The sequence below is a fragment of the Pseudoliparis swirei genome, chromosome 6 (genome assembly GCF_029220125.1).
Source record: "Pseudoliparis swirei isolate HS2019 ecotype Mariana Trench chromosome 6, NWPU_hadal_v1, whole genome shotgun sequence".
NCBI lineage: Eukaryota > Metazoa > Chordata > Actinopteri > Perciformes > Liparidae > Pseudoliparis > Pseudoliparis swirei.
Window position 1 is genome coordinate 7,905,008 of NC_079393.1, and position 23,924 is coordinate 7,928,931.

Consider the following 23,924-nt stretch of genomic DNA (forward strand, 5'->3'; position numbering starts at 1 on the left):
CGGAGGCCACTGGCTTTTGGGACTCAGACTGCACGCCAAAGCCCGTGGGTACTGGATGTGAATCTGATCACACACACACACACACACACATACATTGTTAATATGAGCGTGAACGCATTCAAGAGGGTGTCTAGGATGTACACATTGTCAGAACTGGTACTACTATCCGACTATGTGAAGTATATGTTCCTTCCCGATCTGCAGAACGGACTCAGACGAGACAAATGGTAACTGTGACTTAAAAGGTTCACTCCATTGATTTGAGGTCAATTCGCCGAACGAGAGGGAGTTCTACTGAGTGTGTGAATGTCCTCGGTACAACAGAAGGTTGATGAAATTAAAGTAAGCGTGTCAGCGACAAGAGTTCAACAACTCAAGACGGCTGATTGCAGAACCTTGTGAGGGTTGGAAACACGTAGAATCGACTACGACATCCATCTCTACTTTTAGACTCATGGGGCGTCGATGTTTATGATTATGACTTGGATGTTGACGCTGTATTTACAGGTCGGTGGGGACTGCATTATGACATTAACATGGCAGTAATTTCATATTTTCCCTCTGACTCGCATGAAGGGAAATGTAGGTTTTTGGAAGTTGACACATGCTGCAGACGAGAAGTGATGGTAGATATCTCAGCCGTTACTGCTTCGACCATTCTTTTTATAATCTGTGTCCTCAAACCTACCTTTTTGTTTATCACGATGTAAAAGTGACACATCATCAAGTGTACACATTGAAGTCAATTCTTTAATAAAAATGACGACTCAGCGTGTTGAAACAGTATAATGTGTTCACCTCTACCCTCTCTTCTAGAGGCCTAACTATCTATCGTGCTTAACTCAAGTCTGACTTAATTAAAGTGCAATATTAAATCAGCAGACTGCTCCTTTAACAGTTCACACTGGTTTCCTTGGTGATTTCAAAACTAGAAATGACATGTTTACGTCATCTGATTTGTGGGGGAAAAAAAGCTCAAACAGTGCAGACATGTGTCATGGATCATGTATTAGTTGCCAGACTGGTCCCATCTCAGTGTCCCAGTAAGCCATGACGGTGAGCGGACCACATATTATTTGCGCCTATGCTTTTCCTTAAAAAGTCTCAATACCAGACGTTTGTATTCGCCATGAGGCTTTTATCTCACTTTGTGCCTTGAGTTATTGCACTTTTTCCTCTCCATCTCATGTCCCGTCACTCTAGTTTCTTCCAGCTAAGCGGAAAAAGCCATAACCCTTCCGACCAGACACACACGCGCGCACGCACGCACACATACACGCACGTGCACACACACACAGTTACCAGTCAGTGTTGAGTGCTCGTAATTCATCCAGACACACACAGGTAAGCAGCTTGCACTTTCTGTGCCTCATTACCCTGGGGAAGGCACTCTACAGCAATATGTTTGAATGTGTGCACTTTGCAAGTTAAAGTGAGTTTGAGTTGGGGTGTGTGTGTGGGTGCGTGCGTGTGCGTGTGTGTGTGTGTGTGTGCAATAAGTTGGCAAAGAGAGTGAGAGTGAGACGGGAGAGAATATGTACAGTTTAGCAAACTGATTATGACCCAGTAATAGCACCTGTGTGTGTGTGTGTGTGTGTGTGTGTGTGTGTGTGTGTGTGTTTGTGAGAGCTCATGAGCAGTGTGGTGTGTGTTTAATTGATGAATGAGTGACCTCTGCCCTCCGTCCCTGTGCTCTGACCCGAGCTGCTTCACCGGACTGACATGGATTGCGTCGCAACACTTAACACCAACACCCACAAAATGGCCGACTTCTTGTTTTTTAACGCCCTTCCACTTCACTAATGGAGGGCCGGTCCAGGAACAACACTTAACGGAGATGAAGGTGTTCGTTTAATCAGAGTATTTTATATGTACTGATGTGCCTGCAGGACAGTTTCATAAAGATGTTCAAAGGGCTGCTCACACATCAACGTCAGGAAGTTGTGAGAAGACGGCCATCACATCGACGTGATGCAAAAAAGGGCGTGCAAAAGAGACGTTCTGAAAGTGTGCGTGGAACAGTCCAAGACAAAAATATATATTTCATTTACTATGACATGTGTGTTTCAGATGCATTGTCCTTTGATCGACCAATCATTACTTTTTGATTTAAGAGTACAAATTTAATGTTTCTTGCAGGTCTATTAAATCCGCCCATAGACACATCAGGCACAACACTGATTATCCCTTTATTATTGCTAATAGTGCATTATTTAAAGCAGTATGCAGCAAGCTTCTTGACAGCCATGTTGTTCTATTAAGATTAATTTGACCCCATTCAATGTTTAATGTCGGTTTTAATTGTTCAAAGGGTAAAATATGTTAGTAATTAAATGAATATAAATCTAGTTGTATTCTTATTTCTACGGAACATGAATGGAGTTTGCGTGCATTGCGATATCGAACTTGATACATTAATAATCTATTTACAAATAATAACTAACATTCTTAACTTGACCATTCAAATGATAAAATATCCTTTCTGGGGTACCCTTTGTAAAAGCATTATGAAAAAGTGTTTTACTGGCTTCTGCTCTCATCAATCCAGTGACCTTTGACCTTCTGGTTACAGAGAGCCACGTCTAACCACCAAAAGCACCAAACCAGCGGGTCCTTCTCCAAATATTTATTTTGGCAAAAGTGAAAATGTAAAAGATGAAATGAGACAATTCAAAAGAAGTGAAATGGGATATTTGTCTACTTGACTGACTCACATAAAACAACAATCCTTGTATTCATCATGCAGGGAACACATAATCTGATGAGTTTAAGTATTCAGACATTTACAGCACAGATAAAACCCAGAGGGGGAAGAACCGAACCTACAGTGACTTCTTTCATCACAAGACTACAAACTAGGACATGGCTACCCTCTAATGGACAGAATAAGAAATACAATCATGAGACTGGAACCTGCACAGTCCACTTGATACGGGACACCGAAGAAAAGTAAAGAAAGCAGCACTTTTGGGTGGCCAAACCAGGATAAACAGGACAATAACAAGGTGTTTTATTTTCGTAATGTCATGAAGCATGAGTATAGAAACGAGCCCTGGGCTTTGAGCTGAGGGGGCGTACAACAATAAGGCCCACATGTGTGTCCAGCTTCAGAGTTCTATGATATTAGCCTTGCAGGATGGGGACAGAGCGAAGCCAGGCATGCCACCACAATGAGTGTAATAATGCACATACCAGAGGTATACTGCTGTTATGTGACTGAAACATATAACGAGTTGAATGTCTTAGATGAAATGTGAGATTACAGTGGAAAATATGCCTCAAAATAATAATCTATATCGAGATAAACGATTGTGGCCATATCACCCTACTGCAGACTGAAATATCTCAACAACTATTAGATGGATAGCAAGCTTTTGTTGAAAATAATAGTGATGTCCCACTAAGAATTTATTGTAATAAACTTTAATTTCGCAATAATCAGGTCAAAAATCAAATTTGTAAATACACATTCACATTAGCCTCTGGTTTTACACAGAAAAAATTAGTTTTAGTTACTTCACAGAGGTAGTTATTCACATTTTCATGAAACACAGCATTGCAACCAACCCCTTTACGACTAATTCAATATAAACAAAAATTTAGATTTCTGAAGTTATTGAGATGTTTATAAGAGCTGAACCGATTAATTAAATCAATCAATCAATGATAATTGAATAATCCGTCAAAATTACAAACATTACAAAATTACAGCACATCCCTGGGGATTTGCTGCTTTTCATTGTCTTATATGATAGAAAATGTCATTTCTTTTTCATTTTGGACGACTGGTGAGAGAAAACGAGACCAAACGAGATATTTAAAGACGTCATCTTGAACTAGAAAAGGAAAAAAGAAAATCCTTATTTGCGGACCTTTTTCCCCCCACACCTAGTCATTTTGATGATTTGCCCAACCATAAATCGGCCCAATCTTTCCATTCATGCCTACATTGCCAGAAGCTTCTGAGTCTCGAGAATACAAGAAGAACGATGCGGGGCTGAACGAGGACACAGGACTGATTACCTAATGTTTACCAAGGCAGCAGCTGCCTTGATACAATACGGCGAATGCCTGGGCAGTACACACATGTACACACACTGTCTCCAGAGATCTGGGTTAGTGTGCTGAGGAGATACAGAGACAAACAAATGCCTTGTGGCTCGACCGCAAACTGCTGATTACAGCCGACACAAGCGATCCTTCACCATTGGAATGGGTATTGATCCTGGCCTGCTTTACCTGTGTGTACGCATTCATCATGATATCTGTGATTATTGGTGAATAAATGAGGGAGACATTTTTGTATGTGCTGCAATCTGATCTATCAAAACCCCACAGACGACATGAGCAGCATCTTGGCAACTTATTCTGAAAACAACTCTCTACAATTAACTGAAACTGAAGCTATGTTCCATGAGGCTTTGGGTTTGGGTTTAACTTTTCCTACTTTTTTAAAGGGGGCAATTACTTTAAATCATTCGGTGGCGGTTCACTTTGTGCAAAAGCTATCAACCAAGCAATGAGAAGCCGTGGGATGACCTTGATTATTATTATTTGTTTATTTATTTATGAAAGCTAGGGTTGGTAATGTTCTTTAACCCTCCTGTTACCTTTACATTTACTGACATATTTTACCCTCGGGGTCAATTTGACCCCAGCAATTAAAACCTCCAGAAAATTATTAGAATTAATATTGTTTCCCAAGTTTAAGTGTGATGTACTTTATGTTTGTTTGTTGACTACCTGAATAGCCCTTTAAATATATAAAAAAGTTGATATTTCTTATATGTTTGACACAGTGAAAAACAGCCTCGGGTCAAATTGACCCCAAGGAACACCGACATTAAACATGGAATGGGGTCAAATTGATCCGAAAGGTAACAAGAGGGTTAAAAACATTTTTTGTTGTATTTTCTGAAATTCTCTTTACATCCCGACAGCAATCATCTTCCTCAAGCTGCTGGCTTGACAGCTGTGAGCTCTAACAATAGCCATGTTCAATGTTTATGTTCATTATGATGATGTCAGGGGACTTGACAACTTCCTGACTAGATTTAGAGACTTTTGGAGCCAGCGCTACGAGCCACTTAGTGGGAAAGAGTTTACAACACTCGGCTGGGTTTTAATGCTGATAATTTAGTTGCTCAACATTGCTAATCGTAGCTTTAAGTGATCTGCAGCATCACGCTTAGTAGAGGTGCATAGATAGTGACGACATAGACAAGATTATGCAAACATTTATGCAAAATGCAAGGGGTGTTATGTTTTATTTACAGTTCATGGCAATATCTGAGAGAAGTGAAAACAAGCTCATATTTGTGACCATACCGAAGAACAAAAATAACCCACATGTACAATTCTATAATGAGTTTTGCGAAGTGTTGATATGAAATAATAACTGTGCTTTAGGGGGCTGTGGAGTGGAGTGTAACAGCCGACTCGGCATTTCAATAAAACTACATTTTGAGAAAGAAAACCCCCAAAATGAAGTTGATGCTGAGGAAAAGACGCCACCTCAGTTTCTGTCTTCTCTACATAATGTGTGTAAAATGTGTCCCAAGAGTTGTCTCTTATTAAATATGATCAGAATAAAGGTATACAATTAAGGATTTACTTGATGGACTTCACATTGAGAAGTACCACTTATGTAGCTCGTCAAAAATGTAAAGCCATATAAAAAAACGGAGAAAGGTTGCAATAAATGAATGACTTTGAAGGTAAGAAATGCATAAATAAATGATCAGAAAACTTGACAGAACATCCGTCAGAAATGCAGCTTCATAAGCTGCTTCACCAGAAGGTGGCAGTGGAGAGCGAGGAGCTCCTGCCCTCAGAGAACGACATGATGCCCTATTAATGTCTTTCCCATCCTCCTTCCACGATGACCCACTGGCCTGCACTTCAGACGCATTACATGAGGGGAACCAATCCTATCTGGACCACACACACTCTGAACATGGGACCCCCCCTCGTCCTTTAATTCACTCTTGTTCTGTGCTCTTGTTGTTGTTTTCTTGGCCAGCGTTCTGGGAAAGCAGGATGAAAATCCTTAAAGTGCTCAAACTCCCCGAGTCAGACCAACATCTACTTTGACAAAGGGGAGCAAAATCCAAAATTAAAATCCACGAGTAGTATTCAGGAGCAGTTTCATATAACAGATTATGGTGCTGGCAGCTAAAAAAAGAATACACACTCAACTTTAGCCTCGGTGAGGCACCCTACGAAACCAGCACACCTTACTAATTGCTTTAGGAAAAGGTGAATTTAAATTAGGAGTTTTTCTTCAGGAGTTCCTATACACCTACTGGAGTGTCCTACTTCTTCTGTATTAAATTAGCCAGCAATAATACTGGCACTGTGGCCATCGGGGAGGAAATCATTCCCACTCAGACACCACAGAGGAAGCAGCTAATATCACATTACAATTCAGTATGTATAACAATAACTGGATCTGTGAGGGGCATAGCCGAGCTCTCTGGCAGTAGGATGTCCACAGATGAAATGTTATATTTGGGTTATTTATTATCACACTGTAGGACTAAAGAAAAATATATTTATGGTTACATTGTCAAGGCTTTGACTAAACATGTCCTCTTATATGCAGGTACAGAATATCGCCAAAATACATTTGTTATTATGCTGCATTAAACAGATTTCCTTCTTATCAAAGTTGGACTAACGAATGAAATAAATGACAAAGTCGACTGTGAAAGGTGTCGCTCGTCTTGAAAAACCAAAAGCAGCAGCTCCACTTAGCATTTTAGAATATTTTTGGGGTTTCACCGCCTGAAACTTCTGTTACTTCAGGCTCACATTTCCAGCAGCAGGCAGCTGGTTTCAGTATTCCATTTTTTTTTTATGTACGCTCTGATCGCATCATCAAATGGCGATTAATTCTGCTCAACTGTCACCATCAAATCTAGTGCCGCACGCTCAAATACAATTAGTTACACCTCTCAATGCTGACGTGACAGACAGTGAGTGGATGCTCCTCCATGGCAATGAAAACACAAACAGACACAAACAAACAGAACACAGTGTGGGGCCATTCGCCGACGTATGTGCTTTCCCTCACGTGTCGCATTTTGTACTAACTCTTGCTTCCTGCCTTCAGCCACCATGTGGCATCCTCTAATTTTCTTTCTCCCCTTTTCTTTACTCACTCTCTCCATCCCTGGCTCTCCTGTCGATAATGATTGGCCAGACTCAGACTCATGCAAACTCTCCTGGTCACCTTCTCAGTCTTCCTCCCTTGTATTCTTGCTCTTTATCTTTTGCTCCACCTCTCTAGCCTATCACTGTTTCTCTCTCCCCATTCCTCTCTCTCTCTCTCTCTCTCTCTACATGCAGCACACATGCTCTGCTCTCAGCACCCGCCATCAGCTCCATCCAGTCAGGCAGCAGTATTGATAAAAGAAGCTTTTATTAGATGAGCAGTACCAACCGATCTGCTTTCCATAAATCAAATCTTCAGAGCTCTTCCTCACGTCTGTACAAAACATGCGAGCCACCACGGCTTTACGACTGAAACTGGGAGGTCCGTGAGGTCATCCATAGCGACGGGAGCTGGACTTACAAGCTTCCAAGGGAATCAATTCAATTCATTAACGGGGAACCTTTTGCTTACCATTTGCTAATCTATAAAGGGTAATTAATCACTCTAGAAAGCTGATCTTACACGTGACCAAAATGAAGATAACATAATGGAATGGAAAAACCCAAACGTCTGTCATTTTGGGAGTCAGATGAGAAGATTGATATTTCCAGGTCCGAAATGCGCGTAATTTAGAATAAGGACTGGGGAAAATGGCAATTTGTGATTTTACGGGGCTGTTGTGTGCTGTTGGTGAACCACAGAGAAGATGGTGGGAGGTGGATTTAGTTATTTCAGAAAGCTGTCGGCTCTCTGTTTCCCCGTGTGTTCAGTCTTCATGCTAAGCTAAACTAATTTAAGGTTGTCTACTTCCATATCTAATCAGGTCTGTGAGTGTTATCGATCTTCTAATCAGGCAAGAAAAACACAAAACATCCCAAAATGTAGAAGTTAGTTGTAATATCTCACATATGGGCAATATCTGTATCTTATATCAAACTAAACATAAGTAACAGCATTCATGAAACCCAATAAAACAAAAATAATTCAGATGGCCTCTACCCTGAGGGGTTAAGATGCCGATTATGAATAATTTGTTCCACCTGTCTTTCTCCCTAGTTCCCCGACTTGTATCTCTGCTATCGTCACCTTAAAAAAAGCCACATACAATTATCTTAAAAAACATGGCGAGTCTGTATAAAAATGTTATACAACAGTTTGTAGATGATTATTATTAATACCATGTAAACAAACCGAAATGAAAATGTTATTACACTATTAGCTTCACTCGTGCTCACAGCACAGAGTGAAATGCATCCCCTCATAAACCCATCCTATAGGGGGCGAACTGGCGCCTCTCGCTACAAATTTATCCTCCATAATCCGTGTAGGGGGTTTGGGCGAGTGACCATACTGCCACCCAAAATGTGTGTCATGTATCATGATTCAGTTTCATGAATTCATAAAACCTTGACATGTGATGTAAATCGTGACTCCAGCTTCAGCTCGCTGCGTGATCTCTGCACAGTGTCCAGCTGCCTCTTCGGTTAAAGACTCTGGGCTGGACAGAACCCAGACCAAAGATCAATTTACAGTACAATGTGTGGAAACATTAGTCAGGATAGAGCAGCTCATTTCATGCGGAAAGGTCCGTGGTGCTCCGAATGGCACCGCTATAGCTGACAGATATATGTCCCGAGAAAAAAATTAGCATTTAGACATATCGTGCTCTGGATGCCAAAGTTATGACGAATGAATGCTATTTTTCTGGTGTCGCTTTGTATATCTTTCATCCTCACGACCCCAATCTGTTTGGGTATGCTGATCCAGATCCATTTAATCTTGGAGGCAATTCCCAACGAAGCCTCGGCCACTGTGAGTTGTCATCGTCTCATGTGAGAAGCGGCCACGATCTGAACAATCTGAATTCAACCATGTGGATGAAACGTGAGCTCTTTCATCAAAGATAGGCAGTTACTAGTTGACTTGCAGAGGATGCGCGTCACTCAGAGGGCTTTACAATCTGGACACATACAGCATCTCTGTCCCAGGGCCAGAAATCGGATCAGGAGAAACTCCCAAGGAATAGAAGAAAAAAACATTTCACGGGAAAAAAAGGGGAGAAACCTTCAGGAGAGCAACAGAGGAGGATCCCTCTCCCCGGATGGAGAGAAGCAGTAGATGTCATGAGTACAGAAGGAATCATTACAGAGTTACAACACATTCGATGAATATGACAGATTGTATGAGTAGTTAGTAGTAAGCATGGACCACGGTCCAGACCTCCACACTAATTTAACTTATGACAGGTCAAAGGTCAGCAGTAACCTTCTTCAGTCACATGTATCTGGACTAATAGTTGTCATTTTTAAAAGCCGGAGTACAGAAAATTGCTACTCTGCCATCCCTTTAGAACTATTGCATCATTGTTGTTGTCTTTATTGCTCGTCTAAGAGTCACACAGGCAGCGTTTCTATGACAACATGAACAACAAAGGGCGTGACGGTCTATTCATTTCAAGTGGCATCCCTAGGGTCAATAAAGGGAGGGATGATTGAGTGAGAAAAATAAATGTGACAAACATGAATAAACAAACGCTGTGAGAACGAACTCCTGCGGCAAATGGTTCATATTTTGTCGATATTAGTTAAACTTCCACTAAAAACAATCAGATTGAACACTACAGAAAATAATTTTGGAACCGCATAAAACAGTATGCCACCTCTGGTATAGGAAATGCTGAACCTTTATGAAATTAAACCATGCTAAATCTTTAGCATTAGTTTGTCAACCGGTTGAACCACATGCAACATCTCAGTACCAGTTTGCTTTCAACGCCTCAACTCCTTTGAGTTTGTCACACACACACACACACACACACACACACACACACACACACACACACACACACACACACACACACACACACACACACACACACACACACACACACACACACACACACACACACACACACACACACCTAGGGGTACGTGAAGGCACTTCAGGGTGTACCTGAGATTTAAAATATATATATTTAAAATTAGCATGAATTAAAAAATCCTTTACAAATAATTATTGAATAAATATTCGATAAAATATAAGTGTATGTTCATAAACTGACTTTTATATATTCTATAATAAATCAGACCCTGGTGGCACAGCTGAAACAAGGTTGAGAACCACTGGAATAAAGAGATAAAATCAGGTTATAAAGAGCAGGTAATAGCTTAAACTTCAAAGGGCCAACCAACAAAGGCAAAAATTTGATGATAAAAAGAGACGTATGAACTTCTCTATTGGGCCACAACCAAATTCAAATATTTCTAATTCATCTAGCTGCTCTATTTTGAATGTTGCTGTCATTGTAGATTGAATAGAGGTCATAGAAGCTGTAATAAAGACTTTGAGGAAGAGACTCGCAGCTGAAAGACCAATCGATCGGTTTCTTGCTTCCAAACTCGCTCTGCTCAGCACGCCACGCAGTGGCTCTCCAACATGTGTTTGATCTACTGCTGAAGCTCTTCAACATTTAATTTCCCCTTAGCATAAAATGCCTCACAGATGACGCAGTGTGTACCCTCAGAGACAAATTGTGTCACCCTGTTTTGTAATCTGCAAGAGTCAAAGTGAGAAACTCCTGAAACAACATCAATGTGTGACAAACTTAAAGATGACTGATGTCATGACAGACCCGTCGCCCCCTAATAACAGAGTTAATACATAAATAACTGTCCCGGTGTCGTCACTTGAGTGCATCTGCAAATAAACTGTGTCCATTGCCCCAAAGTGATAGTCATTGTGGGGTTTCTTATTAAATGTCCAGCTGGTGGTTCCAGGTTTTGTCAAACAATGAAATAATTAAATGATTTTTGCAATTTTGGCAGCACAATGATAATGCTAACATGTTCATAATGATAGGTAACAGTGACCTGGTTCAACATCTGAGTTTAACCTGTGTATGCTAACACTTGCTAAACATTAACATACTGTAACAGTTTAGCTCCACGCCTTCCTTTGTGTAGTAGTAGTTTTCATCCTGTCACTAACTATCATGTCATTCCAGATCCTGCTTCCCATCTCGTCAGTCCAACTCCCTTCACCTGCCTCTGATCCCTCCCTCGTTAGTCCCTCATTCTCTTCACCTGGTCCTCACGCCCTTCTCACCTGCAGCCCATCCCCTCATTAGTCCCTCACTATTTAGCTCCCTCACTACCAATTGTCCTCTGCCAGATTGTCTTGTGTTTTTCCGACCAAGCCCTCGAGCGTTCCATAGTTTGATTATTCTGTCTGTTCAGATCTTGACGAAGCTTTCAGAAAAGAATCTTTATTTGAATTATCTGTCTCCTGAGTCGTGCATTTGGGTCCATACCCTAATCCCGTCGTGACACATACACAAAGTAACTGAGGCTGATAGGACGTTGACTAAAATATCGGGCTGACTGATATTCTGCTCTAGGATGAAACGTCGGGGGATCAGCAAGTCGGTAGCATTGATACTGTAAGGACCTTTAAGTTCTAAAGCAAATGTCCTTACCATCCATTAATTTACCACTTAAAGCCAACAAAGTCAACAACAAAAATCTGAGAGAAAAAATGCTGCTGCGGTATAGCCAGACTTTGTTAAACAACGATAACAGATCTGTGCAGAGTGCAGAGCAAAAACATCACTTCTGTGAGTCACAGTCTGACTCTTAGTGAAGACAAACACATCTGTTTCAATACTTCTCGTGTATATTTGGATCCTAAAAGCTGTTTAAAATGTTACCAGATGAGTTCTCTTTGGATTGTTTTGGTGTGTTCAGACTGCGATCGTCAGTTAGTTTTGTTGTATCTAAACGCCGGTACCATGTACCACAGCACCGACCACACATCTAAATTGTGATGCATGTAATTCCACAAGTCTATATATTAATGGCTCTCGGATAAAGGCAAACAACTGTCACCTTTACACTTCTAATTAGTGCAAAGTGCCGTTGACCTCACAGCATGACTCTGCCTTACTTTGCTCTGAGGACTTTCAGAGGAGAATGACTGACGACACATATGTGAGTATATGTGATGCTGATAAAAGGACAATGGACCACAGCCAGATGATGTGTTCCTCTACGCTTTAGTTAAATCTCTTTTCCTTTGTTTGTGCCTGCACTCATGTGCATGTTTCTGTGAATTAATGAGTTTGAACATGGGAAGTTGTATCTGCTAAAAAAATGTAATGACTACATTGACTGAGCCTACACTCAATGCTCTGAACGGAAACGTCTACATTTGTGTTGGAAATGTGTTTGTGCGTGTGTCTCTAACTGTGTAAGGGTGTGTGTACATGTGTGTTTACATGTGTGATTGTGTTGTGGTTACTGAGCACAAAGCTTTCCCCCAGCTGTGTGAGCAAGAGAATGAGAGAGAGGCTACTGTGACCCAGACCTGGATAAGCGTCTGCTAGATAAGCAGCTTACATGATTTCCTTTATTGCTGGGACAAATAGTCCATTGACAGGAAATTAAGCTGCAATTATTTTGATAATTGATTCATGCTTAAGTCTTCCAACAAGTAAAACTAATAATAACGTAAGCAGCGGAAATGTGAGAATTTGAGGCTTTTCCTTGTTTTACAAAAATGATAAATTGCACATTTGCACCACATTATTAATAAATTACAAAACAAGTTAAGCACATAACATTGACAATAATACAAACTGCAGCCACATTTAGTTGTGAATATCTTTAAAAAAATAATCATGCAGTCATTATATTTCTCATTTTCTCTGTCTTGTGTAATCCTTATCCCCATAGAGTTAAGCCCTTCTGTACATATCCCATGGCGAAAGGCCACATCCACAGCATGTCACCTCTCTCAGAGCAACCACTGGCTTCATGAATTGATTGAGTTTTGTTGTTGTTGTGTGCACACATCTGTCTGCTTCCGTGTTCAATTTCAGCAAATCCGAGCAGCAGACACCACCGAGCTGCCCACACCGTCGGTATAGCACCTAATTGATGCCCTCTTCGGCTGCCGGTGACGTCGCTCCAATAGCATCGTGCCATGAAGTAAGCCCCCACTCCCCCCACTCCAATTCTGCACTTCACAGAGCCACTGCACTGCACGCGGGGGCTGCAAATACCCGTGCATCCACACACACACACACACACACACACACACACACACACACACACACACACACCGCAGGAAACAATGCTCCAACAAATGCAAGAAAAGTTACATAATCAAACGATTCTCAAACGGGAGGTGTTTCACTTCTTATCCCTGCTGCGGAAAGGGGTCAACGAAATGAGCTGTCACATCTGTCACACCTCTTTTTGCAACCCCCGGTCAAAAATAATCAAAAAATAAGCACCCCAAAAAATCAATCAGAAGTGGAACAAAGCGCAAAATAAGGTATGAATCTTCGGGGTTGTGTAGGCTATACTGTGGGTGCTGGAAACCGCCGTGAGGGAGTCAAGTGGGGGTCCTCTCACGTAAATGGCAACTTCCCACACTCGAGAGTAGCCCGCGTCTTGTGTGATGAAAATATACACGCCTTGTGCCATATGTGCGCACAGGCTGTACCGCCGACGCGCCGGCGTCACGCACAGACTGACCGCGGCTGCCAACACACACCAGACCCCCGGGCAAACACACACATCACTCTCACTATATACGTCGAACAGTCCCCGACCGACGCCGCCGCCGCCCATGCTTACCTCCGATGGTGACCCGTTCTGTCTTTCTTCCCCTTCGGCCTCCTTTTCCTGGCCTGGATGGCCATCACTGCCATGGGGTGGGGTAACGATTAACCACGGGCACGACCGACGTCCGAGTCCCGGAGAAGGTTGTAGGATGGACGGGGGTGGGAAGGAGGGAGGGGGGATAACGAGAGAGAGAGAAACGAAACACACATCATTAGGCTCTTGAATGTGGCTGGCACGGGGCATTTTGGCGTCGTTCCGCTTGCCCGCGGTTGGCTTGGCTGCACGCGTAACTTTCGCCACCTTTCATATTGTAATGCGAGCAGAAGAGCGAGAGCGTGGTCAAGTTAGAGGCTGAGGGATACGCACCTTTCCTGGAGCTCATGTTTCCTCCTCTTCCCCTCAGCAAGGAGCGGGCAGCTCAGCGGCAGCAGCTGGATTCTCTTTCCCTTTCTCTCTCCCCCTCTCCTCTCTCTCTCTCTCTCTCTCTCACACACAAAAAATCACGAGCGCACACTAACCTCTACCTATGGATGGCACGCGCTCCCTCTGGCGGGAGTCGTGCGCACTCCTTCGTGGACTTGCACCACATATGCAACGAATGTACGTTTAAAGTTTTCCAGCTGGATATAGTCAGTTGTTTGCACTTTATTAAATGCCATATAGTCTGAATATTAGAAAATGCCATGATCTCTCTGTTTCTACTGAGTCTATCAATAGGGAATAACATGCTCAAGAAGGCTTTGGATGAAGAAACTCACAATAGACAGATTGCATAACAACGGTTCACTAGTTTCGCAGTGAATCTGATATACTCCTCCTCGGCTATGTATTTTTACACAGAATCTACTATTAGTATAATAACTTGGCAGCAAGCGCATGTTGCCTCTCTATTTAGTGTTATCTGTGTTGTGTTGTCTGTAGCACACTCTTATGCAATGTCATCAAGATGTTATAGTGTCTTTCATTAAGCATAATATGGGACATTCATATTGTGAAGTTATCAGTCAAAGCCGGAAAGGTTCAGTGATATTTATACAGCTCCGCAGCAGACAAGTTAGATTTGGACCTAGAAATAGGTTTGTAGATAATAATAACAAAGGTACACATTTATTACTCAGAGTACAATAATTGTAATCCCTTACAAAAAGTAAATCATGTCAGGTAGAAGATGGGAGATTTTGACTCTTATGTGTCAATATGTTTGTAAACAAATTAAAAAAGGTGCTCTGAAGAGTCATTATCATAAGACAACCAACGCAGCAATATAGCTGTATAGTCATACATATATATGACTATATAGCTATATAGTTAAATGGTATATGTGTGATCAAATGCAATATAATAAATAAACCTGTCCCACACAGAGTGAGGAAAAGGCACCGCTGGGATTCGAACCCAGGATCTCCTGTTTACTAAACAGGCGCTTTAACCATCTAAGCCACGGCGCCGGTGTATACATCGAGTATTGATAGTCTACAGTATCGTAACACAACCGTGAGATACGAAATATATCTGTATGCTGTCTGGTCTGGTGACGTTATGAATGTTTATATTTGATTACAACAACAAAAAGATCACTGATTACAAATCGCGTATTGGTCTAACTAGACCCTGAACGCATCTCTGATATTTGTAATGCGTACACACCAGAACGCTCAGATCATCAGACAATGGTATTTTAATTGTCCCAATGTTCAGTAAATCTGGTCGTTTTCAACGTTTAACACAATGTTCTGCTCTGGAGTTTTTTTCTTAGTATTTTTTTGATTGACAGGTGCCTTAACCAAACGTTTTCAGTGGGCGGGCTCGAGGCCAGGATCTGTTTCCGGAACCAAGAACACACATACACACACGTGTGGGGTAAAGCTGGCATTCAACGCAGTTCGTGCTCTTCTGAAAATCACCAAACGCAGGTAATTTAAATCAGACTTTTTATTTATTTTATGTCTCGAAACAGAAACGCGCCTCGCTTTATTTACACCAGCTCGTCTTTTATGCTCGAGAGGTTAACTTTAAGCAGCGATGTCAGCGAACAGATGACAGAGCGAATGCGCTAGCGGATTTGCTAACTTTTGGGGATGTACGCGTTACGTTACGTTAACTTGTGTCTTTCAAGTGCCTGTATCAAACTCGGGTCCACTAGGAGGTGTCTGCAAGTGTTTGAAACGAGAAGCGTTTCCCGGTTCCTCGTCTGCTTCTCGCCTCCTCGGCTCCTCCAACAGTAAGTCGGTAGCATCGTCTCCTAGGCCGTTCATGTCAGTCAACTTCTGTGACTCACTGACTTCAAGTGCAGCAGTTTTAATGCGCTACTAGTGATGGTGTGTAAAACAAGATGCACCATACTAGATTGACATACTTGGATTGGTTAATGTTAATTCTCACAAAGTAGGCTGACTTGTAATTTGAGATACAACTGGATCCGTGATGTTCTGAGTATTATACCGTAGTTTAGTTTATTATGTCATGATAAAGAGGAAATTAAATCACACAGCTACACCTTGTTAATCGTGACACAGTTTACATTGTGGTCCTTATTGCAACTATGGCAAGGATGCAGGAGTCTTGGTGACGTCATGATAGCAAATTAACTTCAGGTCAAGCAGTTAAAATATGAAATATATTCTAGTGTGTATTAGTAAGAAACCTTCGAAAAGTGGTGTTTTAAGATACTGGAGGAATTGGTCACAGATGGTCTGGGGCTAATGTGGGTCAAGCTTCCAAAAGAACAACAACTAGATCCTACATTTCCCATAATGCAATGTAATTAAATCTGTTGTTATACTTCCCCTCTGCCCATGTTTTTGAAACTTCATACCTACAGTTTGTAATGCAGACTTTCTCTTAGATAGTTGTCTCATTGGCATCCTGATGGGAGAGAGGTTTGAAATGTTACATGTTTCAAAACTATGTCTTTATAATATCCAACTGGGGACTTTTGCTCTGTGCTATCCCCCAATAAAAGTAAAAATAACTAAAATTGTAGGAAAATATAGGAAACGGTTGTTGTTTTTCTCAGCCGACATTATACAATTGTTTTCACAATAGATCCAAGTATTCTTAATTTAATGTGAACAATTTTTGGAATGCCCTTTTTCAAGAAGCACATGTGAATTAAAGCTCAGTCTCCCTCTCTCTGCTGTCACAGCTTTGCTCCGATGTCTGAGTCTGAGCCCGCGCAAGTCGGAGAAAAAAGAGGCTGTCCAGAGGATGAAAAGGGAGACGCGCCGTCAAAGAAACCAAGAGTTGAGAAGGATCAAAAGAATGGAAGCCCGGACCACCAAGATGAAGATGGAGAGGAAGAGCCCACGGGCAAAGCAAGTGATGGGGAGGAGGAGGGCGAGACCTTTGCTGATATGATGAAGCATGGCCTCACTGAGTTGGATGTGGGCATCCTGAAGTATGTTAGTGACCACGAGGGCTTCTCCGGAATCCTGAAGGAAAGGTTTGTCCTCCAGAGTCCTTTTTTAGAAGTGTACATCTTTTCTTTCAGTTTGGATAGTTTGACACATATTTTGTTGCCGTTTGTTCTCAGATATTCTGATTTCGTGGTGCATGAAATCAGCAAACAAGGCAAGATTCTGCATTTAGATGACCTCACCGTCCCTCCAGAGGTCGAGGTAAGATGTTGTGTTGAATGTAATGTCGGGTAAAAGAAGTTCCAGAATTATTACGTGCCATCTGAAGAGTTTGAATCGTATGTTTATGATCATCCTAAAAATAGGTTGATCCTTTAAAAATATCATGGATTTCAATACTTTTGGCGTCGAAAATTGTTGTGAAATTAATCCATCATATATTCACTGAAATGGCTTGATCTTTAAGCTGACTGAGGGAGTACCAGGCAGCCTTTAACATGTGGTATTATTTATAAATCCAGAGATGAAACTTGGGACATCTCAAAATCCTTATACACGTTGACTTGTGACAGAAACACAAAACAAACAAATAATAAAGGAAACCTGTATAGATGTAACATCAAGTCACGTGTTTTGTGTTTCATCTAATTTAGGAAGTCCCAGAAGTTCAGCCGCAGCCAGAGGAGTATGACGTGCTGACTGAAGAGCAGAAGACGCAGCTGGAGAAGCTGCAGCTCTACAAGAACAAAGAGGACAACGTCTCCATCGAGGTGATTTCACGCTCCCCGGAGGATGACATCACTTAAAGAGTATGACGTAATGTCCTTTCGCCTCCTTTCCACATTTGTAGGTGATGGATGACACAAAAGAGAAGCGCACGTTGGTCCACAAAGCCATCAAGACTCTTTATCCTGGTCTGGAGACGAAGACGGAAGAAAAGGAGGGGCGCAAGTTCATCGTGGCCTACCACGCTGCTGGGAAGAAGGCTCGATCAGGTATGTGGAGAGGGGGGGCAGGAGCCGATGTCGGCTTTCAACTGTCTGGAAAGACTTCTTGACCAGTAAATCAGTGAAATGATCAGAAGGAGGATTTTTAGCACGTGTACCTTTTTTTTTTTTTAAATGTAAAAAAATTTAAGCTTATGTCTTGCAGTGCATGTGGCCTCCAGAGCAGTAAAATATGTTGCATGCACTTGTGCGTGATCAAGAAACCTGCAATATGCACAAACGCATTATAAGACACAAAGGAAAGGGGAGATTCAGTATCGTGGTGCCTTGATAAACCCTGCACCCTTATTGCATAACCATTTAAATACCATTATTCCACTCTCACCACTGATAACTCGCCACACGATCTTTAAACATCTCCTTCCTCGTAACATTGTGTTATCCTCCTCTTGCTCCTCTCCGGTGGAAAGAGGTCAAAGCAACTGCAGTGAGAACCTATTCTCCACACAGCGCAGAGGAAAAGGTTCAAACCCAGCTGGAGTTAGGTTGCGGTTTTGTAAATAAAATGTTATTTCCATAAAAACAAGGTAGTTTTCTTTACAGGTAACACGTGGTAGTTCAACATCTTTTAAGCTTTTACTTGAATCTTTAATTTAAATGTTTATGTTTTGATCGCCGTGTATTTATCTATTTATTTGTATGCGTGTTCCTCGCATTACAAAAAAAGTTTTAAACCGAATCGCATGAAATTTGGTGGGATGATTGGTTATTATCCGGGGACCATTTGATTAGATTTTGGGATCAATCGGGTCAAAGGTCAAGGTCATGGAAAGGTCAAAATCTTATTTTTACCATAACACGGTCAATTTGTATCCAATTGGCATGCAAATAATGCCAACATGTTCATAATTCAATGCCCAATCTTGTGATCTGCGAAGGTATGTGCTCTACCAAGTGCCCGTTCTAGTTTTTTATGCGTTTAGCTCAACAATTCACAATCTATATTTCAGTGCAACCTCTTCTTCTGTGCCCATGAAAAGCTCCGAGGAAACACTCCTGGCCCAAAAACCGTGGCAGTTTCTGCCACTTTGTCCTGTACAAGGAGAACAAGGACACGATGGACGCCATCAATGTGCTTTCAAAGTTCCTCAGGTCTGACTGTAGGACTTGCCCAATGATCTTCACTTGTTTATTGTCCCCATGGAGTATGATTGTAGCTCAGGACCATCATTCGAACAATATTTTGTGTCGTTCCAGGCTTAGGCCAAACGTGTTTTCCTACATGGGAACCAAGGACAAGAGAGCCATCACTGTGCAGGAGATTGCCGTGCTCAAGTGAGTGTGAAGCTTAGATTTTAAAGAAGTGCTTCATGCTGCATCTAGTCAGTGCTGGAGGCGTTTCTGCTGTTACTAGGCAGATGATCTCCGGTGAATCAGCTCGTTGTACTGGATCTGTAATAAAGGAACCCTCGTCTCTGTCCCCTCAGGATCACAGCGGAGAGGTTGGCTCACCTCAACAAGTGCCTCATAAACCTCAAGCTGGGAAACTTTTGCTACAAAAACCACCCTCTGAAGCTGGGAGAGCTGCAGGGAAACCACTTCACTGTGATCATCAGGTCAGCAGGTTTCTATTCATGTCTGTAACAGGGTCACTGAGTGTCTAGTCGGTAATGTTCTATATCCGGCTGCAGCCTGTGCCTCTGCTCTCCCCTCTCGTGCCTCCATCCCTATGCCACCTCGTATAGGGTAGAGACCCTGATGAGCTGATCCCCTGCAGCTGAGGCCAATTAGGCCTATTCCCGGCACCTGTTCCCTGAGCCACTCCCCCGCACTCTTCCACAGCTGGTCCTAACGACACGCAGCCGCCACAACGTCCAATGGATTCCTTTCCTTTGCTTTGTTGTGAATGCTGGTTCGCTGTAACTAACCAGTCGCCGTGTATCCCACACGTATTTCGTGAATGCATAATTAAAAAAATTAGGTTAAATCTTTCATTTTGATAATTGCCAGATCAAAAATCATCTGATATATTCATGAAAGGTGCTTAACAAAGTTTATATCTACAACGCTATGACTCGCCAATACATAAAGCTTGTGCTTCAGTTTGAGTCTTCTTGCATGTTCAGTTAATCCATTCTAACTGTGATGTTTGCCTAATTTATTAACGACTAGCATACACTCTCGGGTCTAAAGAAGTCTAATCATTGTTTGATTTGTGTACCAGAAACATCTCAGGGACAGAAGACCAGGTCCTCCAGGCCATGAGATCCCTCAAGCAGACGGGCTTCATCAACTACTACGGCATGCAGCGCTTTGGCACCACAGCTGTGCCGACGCAACAAGTTGGGAAGTAAGGTCATGACACACGGAGATGCTGACATGCATTTAGATTATGACAAGACTGACGAGGTGGTTCTTCTTTTTTTCGGTTGCAGGGCTATCTTGAAAAACAACTGGAAAGAGGTAGTGGATTTAATTCTGAAGCCTCGTCCTGGAGGTAATGAAGCCTTTTGTTGTTGTTGTTGTTGTTTTTGTCCTCACAGTCTTCTAAGTAGTTAAGAAGTATGTCAAAACCTCCCTCCGTTTTTCCTGCTTTCTCCAGCGGAGAAAGAATTCATGATCCGCTGCAGGGAGGAGTGGGCAAAGACCCAGGACCCAGAGGCCGCCCTGCAGAAGCTGCCCAACAAGCGATGTGTCGAGGGGCAGCTGCTGCGGGGCCTGTCCATGTACGGCAAGAAGAACATTGTCACTGCTTTTGAAATGGTTGGTTTAGCGTTTTAAAAAATATATCAGTTTTTTATTAGCGATGCTATCAATAGGCTGAAAATGTGAGCGAGACATGCAGAGCATGAAGGAAGTAGTATAGCCATTGCACTGGGCAGGTGTAAATATGTGTTTTGGATTATTGTGTGATCTTTTCTTCAGCTCCCTCGGAACAACCGCCTGATGTACGTCCACAGCTACCAGAGCGTGGTGTGGAACACCATGGTGAGCCGGAGAATCGAGGCCTACGGCCTGAAGGCCGCGGAGGGGGACCTCGTGCTCAAAGGATGTAAGTAGCTCACGTTTTCTCGGCACGTTAAATATTAAAAGAATGGCACTCGGCGTTTTTGGAAATACACATTCTACTGTCTTACTGATAACTGAGCTTTTAGAAGTCGTTGGTTTGTTCACGCTCTTTATGCTAATCTAAACTAACAGTCTGCTGGCTCTCGTTATATATGACTCGTAAAAATGGAAACGCTGCCTCCTGATGTTGTCTGTGCTCGTGAAGCGACGGCACACGTGCTGTCTGCGGAGGAGGCCGAGAGCTGCTCCATCCACGACGTTGTGATGCCACTTCCTGGGTTTGATGTCATCTACCCCACCCATCCCGGTAAGAAGTGTGATTTTTTTAAATTTTTTTATTTATTATTTATTTGTGTGCATGTTGCATGAAAAGTAAAAAATCACTTTGGGGGAACTTTGACACTCACATAGTGTCAACACAGACTTGTGGCACACAGCTTTTAAACTGCATTCAGGTCTAATGAATAAAAAGCTTGAGGATGTAAAGTAAAATGTGTGGTATAGCAAAATCAAGATTAATTGAAACAAAGAAACAGTTAAATTAAGTTTACGGCAGATTAAGAAATGAAAGTAAAGTGTCGTCCCGAGCTTGTGATTGACTGTAATGCTTGTCTCTCTGTCAGTGGGTAAAGGATACAGAGAGCTGCTCTCTGCAGACGGGTTGGACATCGACAACATGAGGCACAAAGTGAGGGACTACTCTCTGGCCGGAGCCTACAGACGCATCCTCATCAGACCCACTGACGTCAGCTGGTTAGCACCAAATTAATTACTCGTGTATCATTTGTATAACACGGTGTAGCGCTGTTCTACGAAGCCCTTTAATGCTGTAATAGCAACCGTATCGTAATAGAGAGGCGGTTATTGTGCACTGCAGTTTATTGGCGTGCTTTACTTTAATCACTGTACCTGTAACCTGGAGTTTTGTCTCCGTTGTGCAGGGAGGTGATCCAGTACGACGACCCCAGGATCTCACTGGTGCACAGTGACGTTGAGATACTAGAGAACAAACCCGCTCCCGTCTTCAACAAAGGTAACGTTGCTTTTGGTGAACTGGACGATTAATCTGTGGACAAAATAAATACGTCTTTTTTTTGGGTGATGGGGTGGAAGTGAGTTGGATAAAGCAACTTTCGAAACTTTATTGGAATAGACTATATTGCCATCGCAGCAGGACACCACCTTCTTTTTTTCAATTTACCAAATATATTAGATCACTTTAACCACCTATTGCCGGAATTTATATAAAAATATATATATTTTTTTTGCTGCTGTTAGATCCTTTTTATTAAGTATAGATTGTTAATTTCAATATAGCACATACGATAGATATACATTTAGGTATGATGCAAATTAGTGACATTAGGCATAATTGTTATGTAGATTATGTTATTGATGCCGCTATTGCTGAATCAGGGCTTTGAAATTGAACATCGACAACTTATGTTTTTGTACAATCACAGCTGACATGTAGAGGTGTATGTGTAAACTATGCATCAACGGGTTTATTGGGATACAAACGCCACCTCGGCTGCATTAAGACCGGAAGCGATTTGAAGTCAAATTTGTGATCATCGCCTGCAAGCGGCTGACCTGAGATCTTACATTGAATGATGTGCTGTTGGTAACACTGACGAATCATGACCTTGTGAAGTTGACGCGGTGAACGGCTGTCCAGCCGACATGGAGGATAAGCTTCTCCTAAAAAGGGTAAGGAGAAGCGATGGAGACGCTGCGCCCTCTGATCCAGTGTGTCCCTCTTTCCTCCCACAGAGGGGAAGTATCGGGCTCTGCGGATGGAGTTCTCCCTGCCTCCCTCCACCTACGCCACCATGGCGATCAGAGAGATCCTCAAGTTGGACACGAGCATCAAGAAACAGACGGAGCTCAACACCACCTGGTTCAACTGAGACTCTCAGTGCTGCTGCAGGCTGCGAAGCGCCCGTCGACTGGCTGCTTACCCCTGTGGGTGTTTTTAAGTGTGCCATGCGCGTGTGTAGATTATTATATACGGCAACACTTCACTATCATTCAACTTTCTTTTTTTTAATGTTTTTACTTTCTCCAAAGTTTCTTTCTGTGCTGAGATGACTGATTTAGGTAACTGTTTGCTGCCTCGGGCCTAAATCTCTGCTCGGAGGGGGGAGGGGCTCTCGGCATGCCCCTTTTTGTACAGAAAAACTTGGTATCTTTTTCTTTCTTCGTTTTTTAACTTTTTGCTGAATGTTTGAATTGAAGAAAAAACTCTTTAAGAGAGAAATAAATAATGTTGGGTTGATAGTGTGAGGTCTGTCTTTGTCTGTTATCAAGACACAAGTATTGTCAATACTAAGAGGATCTGAATAAGCCCATTTCCACCTTTTTATATTATTCAGAACAATTAAATTATACAAGTTATTTCTTTCCCGTGGGCGTGTGTTCAGCTGATTGTCGCCCTCTACTGGCCCGCAGAGTCAAGTGGTCTTCCACAAATGGATGTGAAATGTATTTTAGGCTCGTCAATCTGCTGCTGGTCAAATACTGGAGCTGACCATCTGGCACTGTGGCACATGCCAGCTGGCTGACCACTGCTACCCTCTCAAACTAGATCTAGTCGGCTGTAGCTCAGTGGGGTAAGAGGGCCGTCCTGCAACCGCAAGGTCGTGGGTTCGATCTCGCTCCCCATTAGTGCAAAGTCGTCGTCCTGAGCAAGGCACTGAACCCCCCCTTCTTCGGGCGCACCGCAGCCCACTGCCTCCTTAATAATAACTAGATGTTAAATGCAGAGAAC

The 23,924-nt window shown here is 42.4% G+C and overlaps 2 protein-coding genes across 3 annotated transcripts in view; one reads left to right on the plus strand and one right to left on the minus strand.

The window, feature by feature from the left end:
- The window catches only part of LOC130194952 (SRSF protein kinase 2-like), a 78,917-nt gene extending 64,707 nt beyond the window's left edge, over positions 1-14,210 (minus strand). The window contains 2 exon segments of the mRNA XM_056416180.1: positions 13,795-13,861; positions 14,149-14,210. Coding sequence (XP_056272155.1) covers positions 13,795-13,861; positions 14,149-14,164 — 83 coding nt within the window. The 5' untranslated portion in view covers positions 14,165-14,210.
- A 1,404-nt stretch (positions 14,211-15,614) lies between these two features.
- On the plus strand, positions 15,615-23,434 carry pus7 (pseudouridine synthase 7). 2 transcript variants are annotated; one of them, XM_056417562.1, is made up of 17 exons: positions 15,615-15,695; positions 15,899-16,003; positions 16,928-17,224; positions 17,315-17,399; positions 17,792-17,908; positions 17,989-18,133; positions 19,126-19,237; positions 19,343-19,420; positions 19,573-19,701; positions 20,310-20,435; positions 20,521-20,582; positions 20,688-20,848; positions 21,011-21,137; positions 21,360-21,461; positions 21,778-21,907; positions 22,096-22,187; positions 22,928-23,434. In XM_056417562.1, the coding sequence occupies exons 3-17, from the start codon at positions 16,938-16,940 to the stop codon at positions 23,062-23,064; spliced, it is 1,890 nt and encodes a 629-aa protein (XP_056273537.1). In that variant the 5' UTR covers positions 15,615-15,695; positions 15,899-16,003; positions 16,928-16,937; the 3' UTR covers positions 23,065-23,434. The 2 variants fall into 2 exon arrangements, with proteins under 2 accessions (XP_056273537.1, XP_056273538.1); XM_056417563.1 differs by lacking the exon at positions 15,899-16,003 and having other exon boundaries at positions 15,633-15,695.
- Positions 23,435-23,924: the final 490 nt, after the last annotated feature.

Excerpts from the sequence above, each read along its gene's own strand:
- pus7 (XM_056417562.1), top strand. The coding sequence starts at position 16,938 with ATGTCTGAGTCTGAGCCCGCGCAAGTCGGAGAAAAAAGAGGCTGTCCA. Across the intron at positions 20,849-21,010 it reads TTGTCACTGCTTTTGAAATG|CTCCCTCGGAACAACCGCCT; the intron begins GTTGGTTTAGCG and ends TCTTTTCTTCAG. Across the intron at positions 21,908-22,095 it reads AGACCCACTGACGTCAGCTG|GGAGGTGATCCAGTACGACG; the intron begins GTTAGCACCAAA and ends TCCGTTGTGCAG.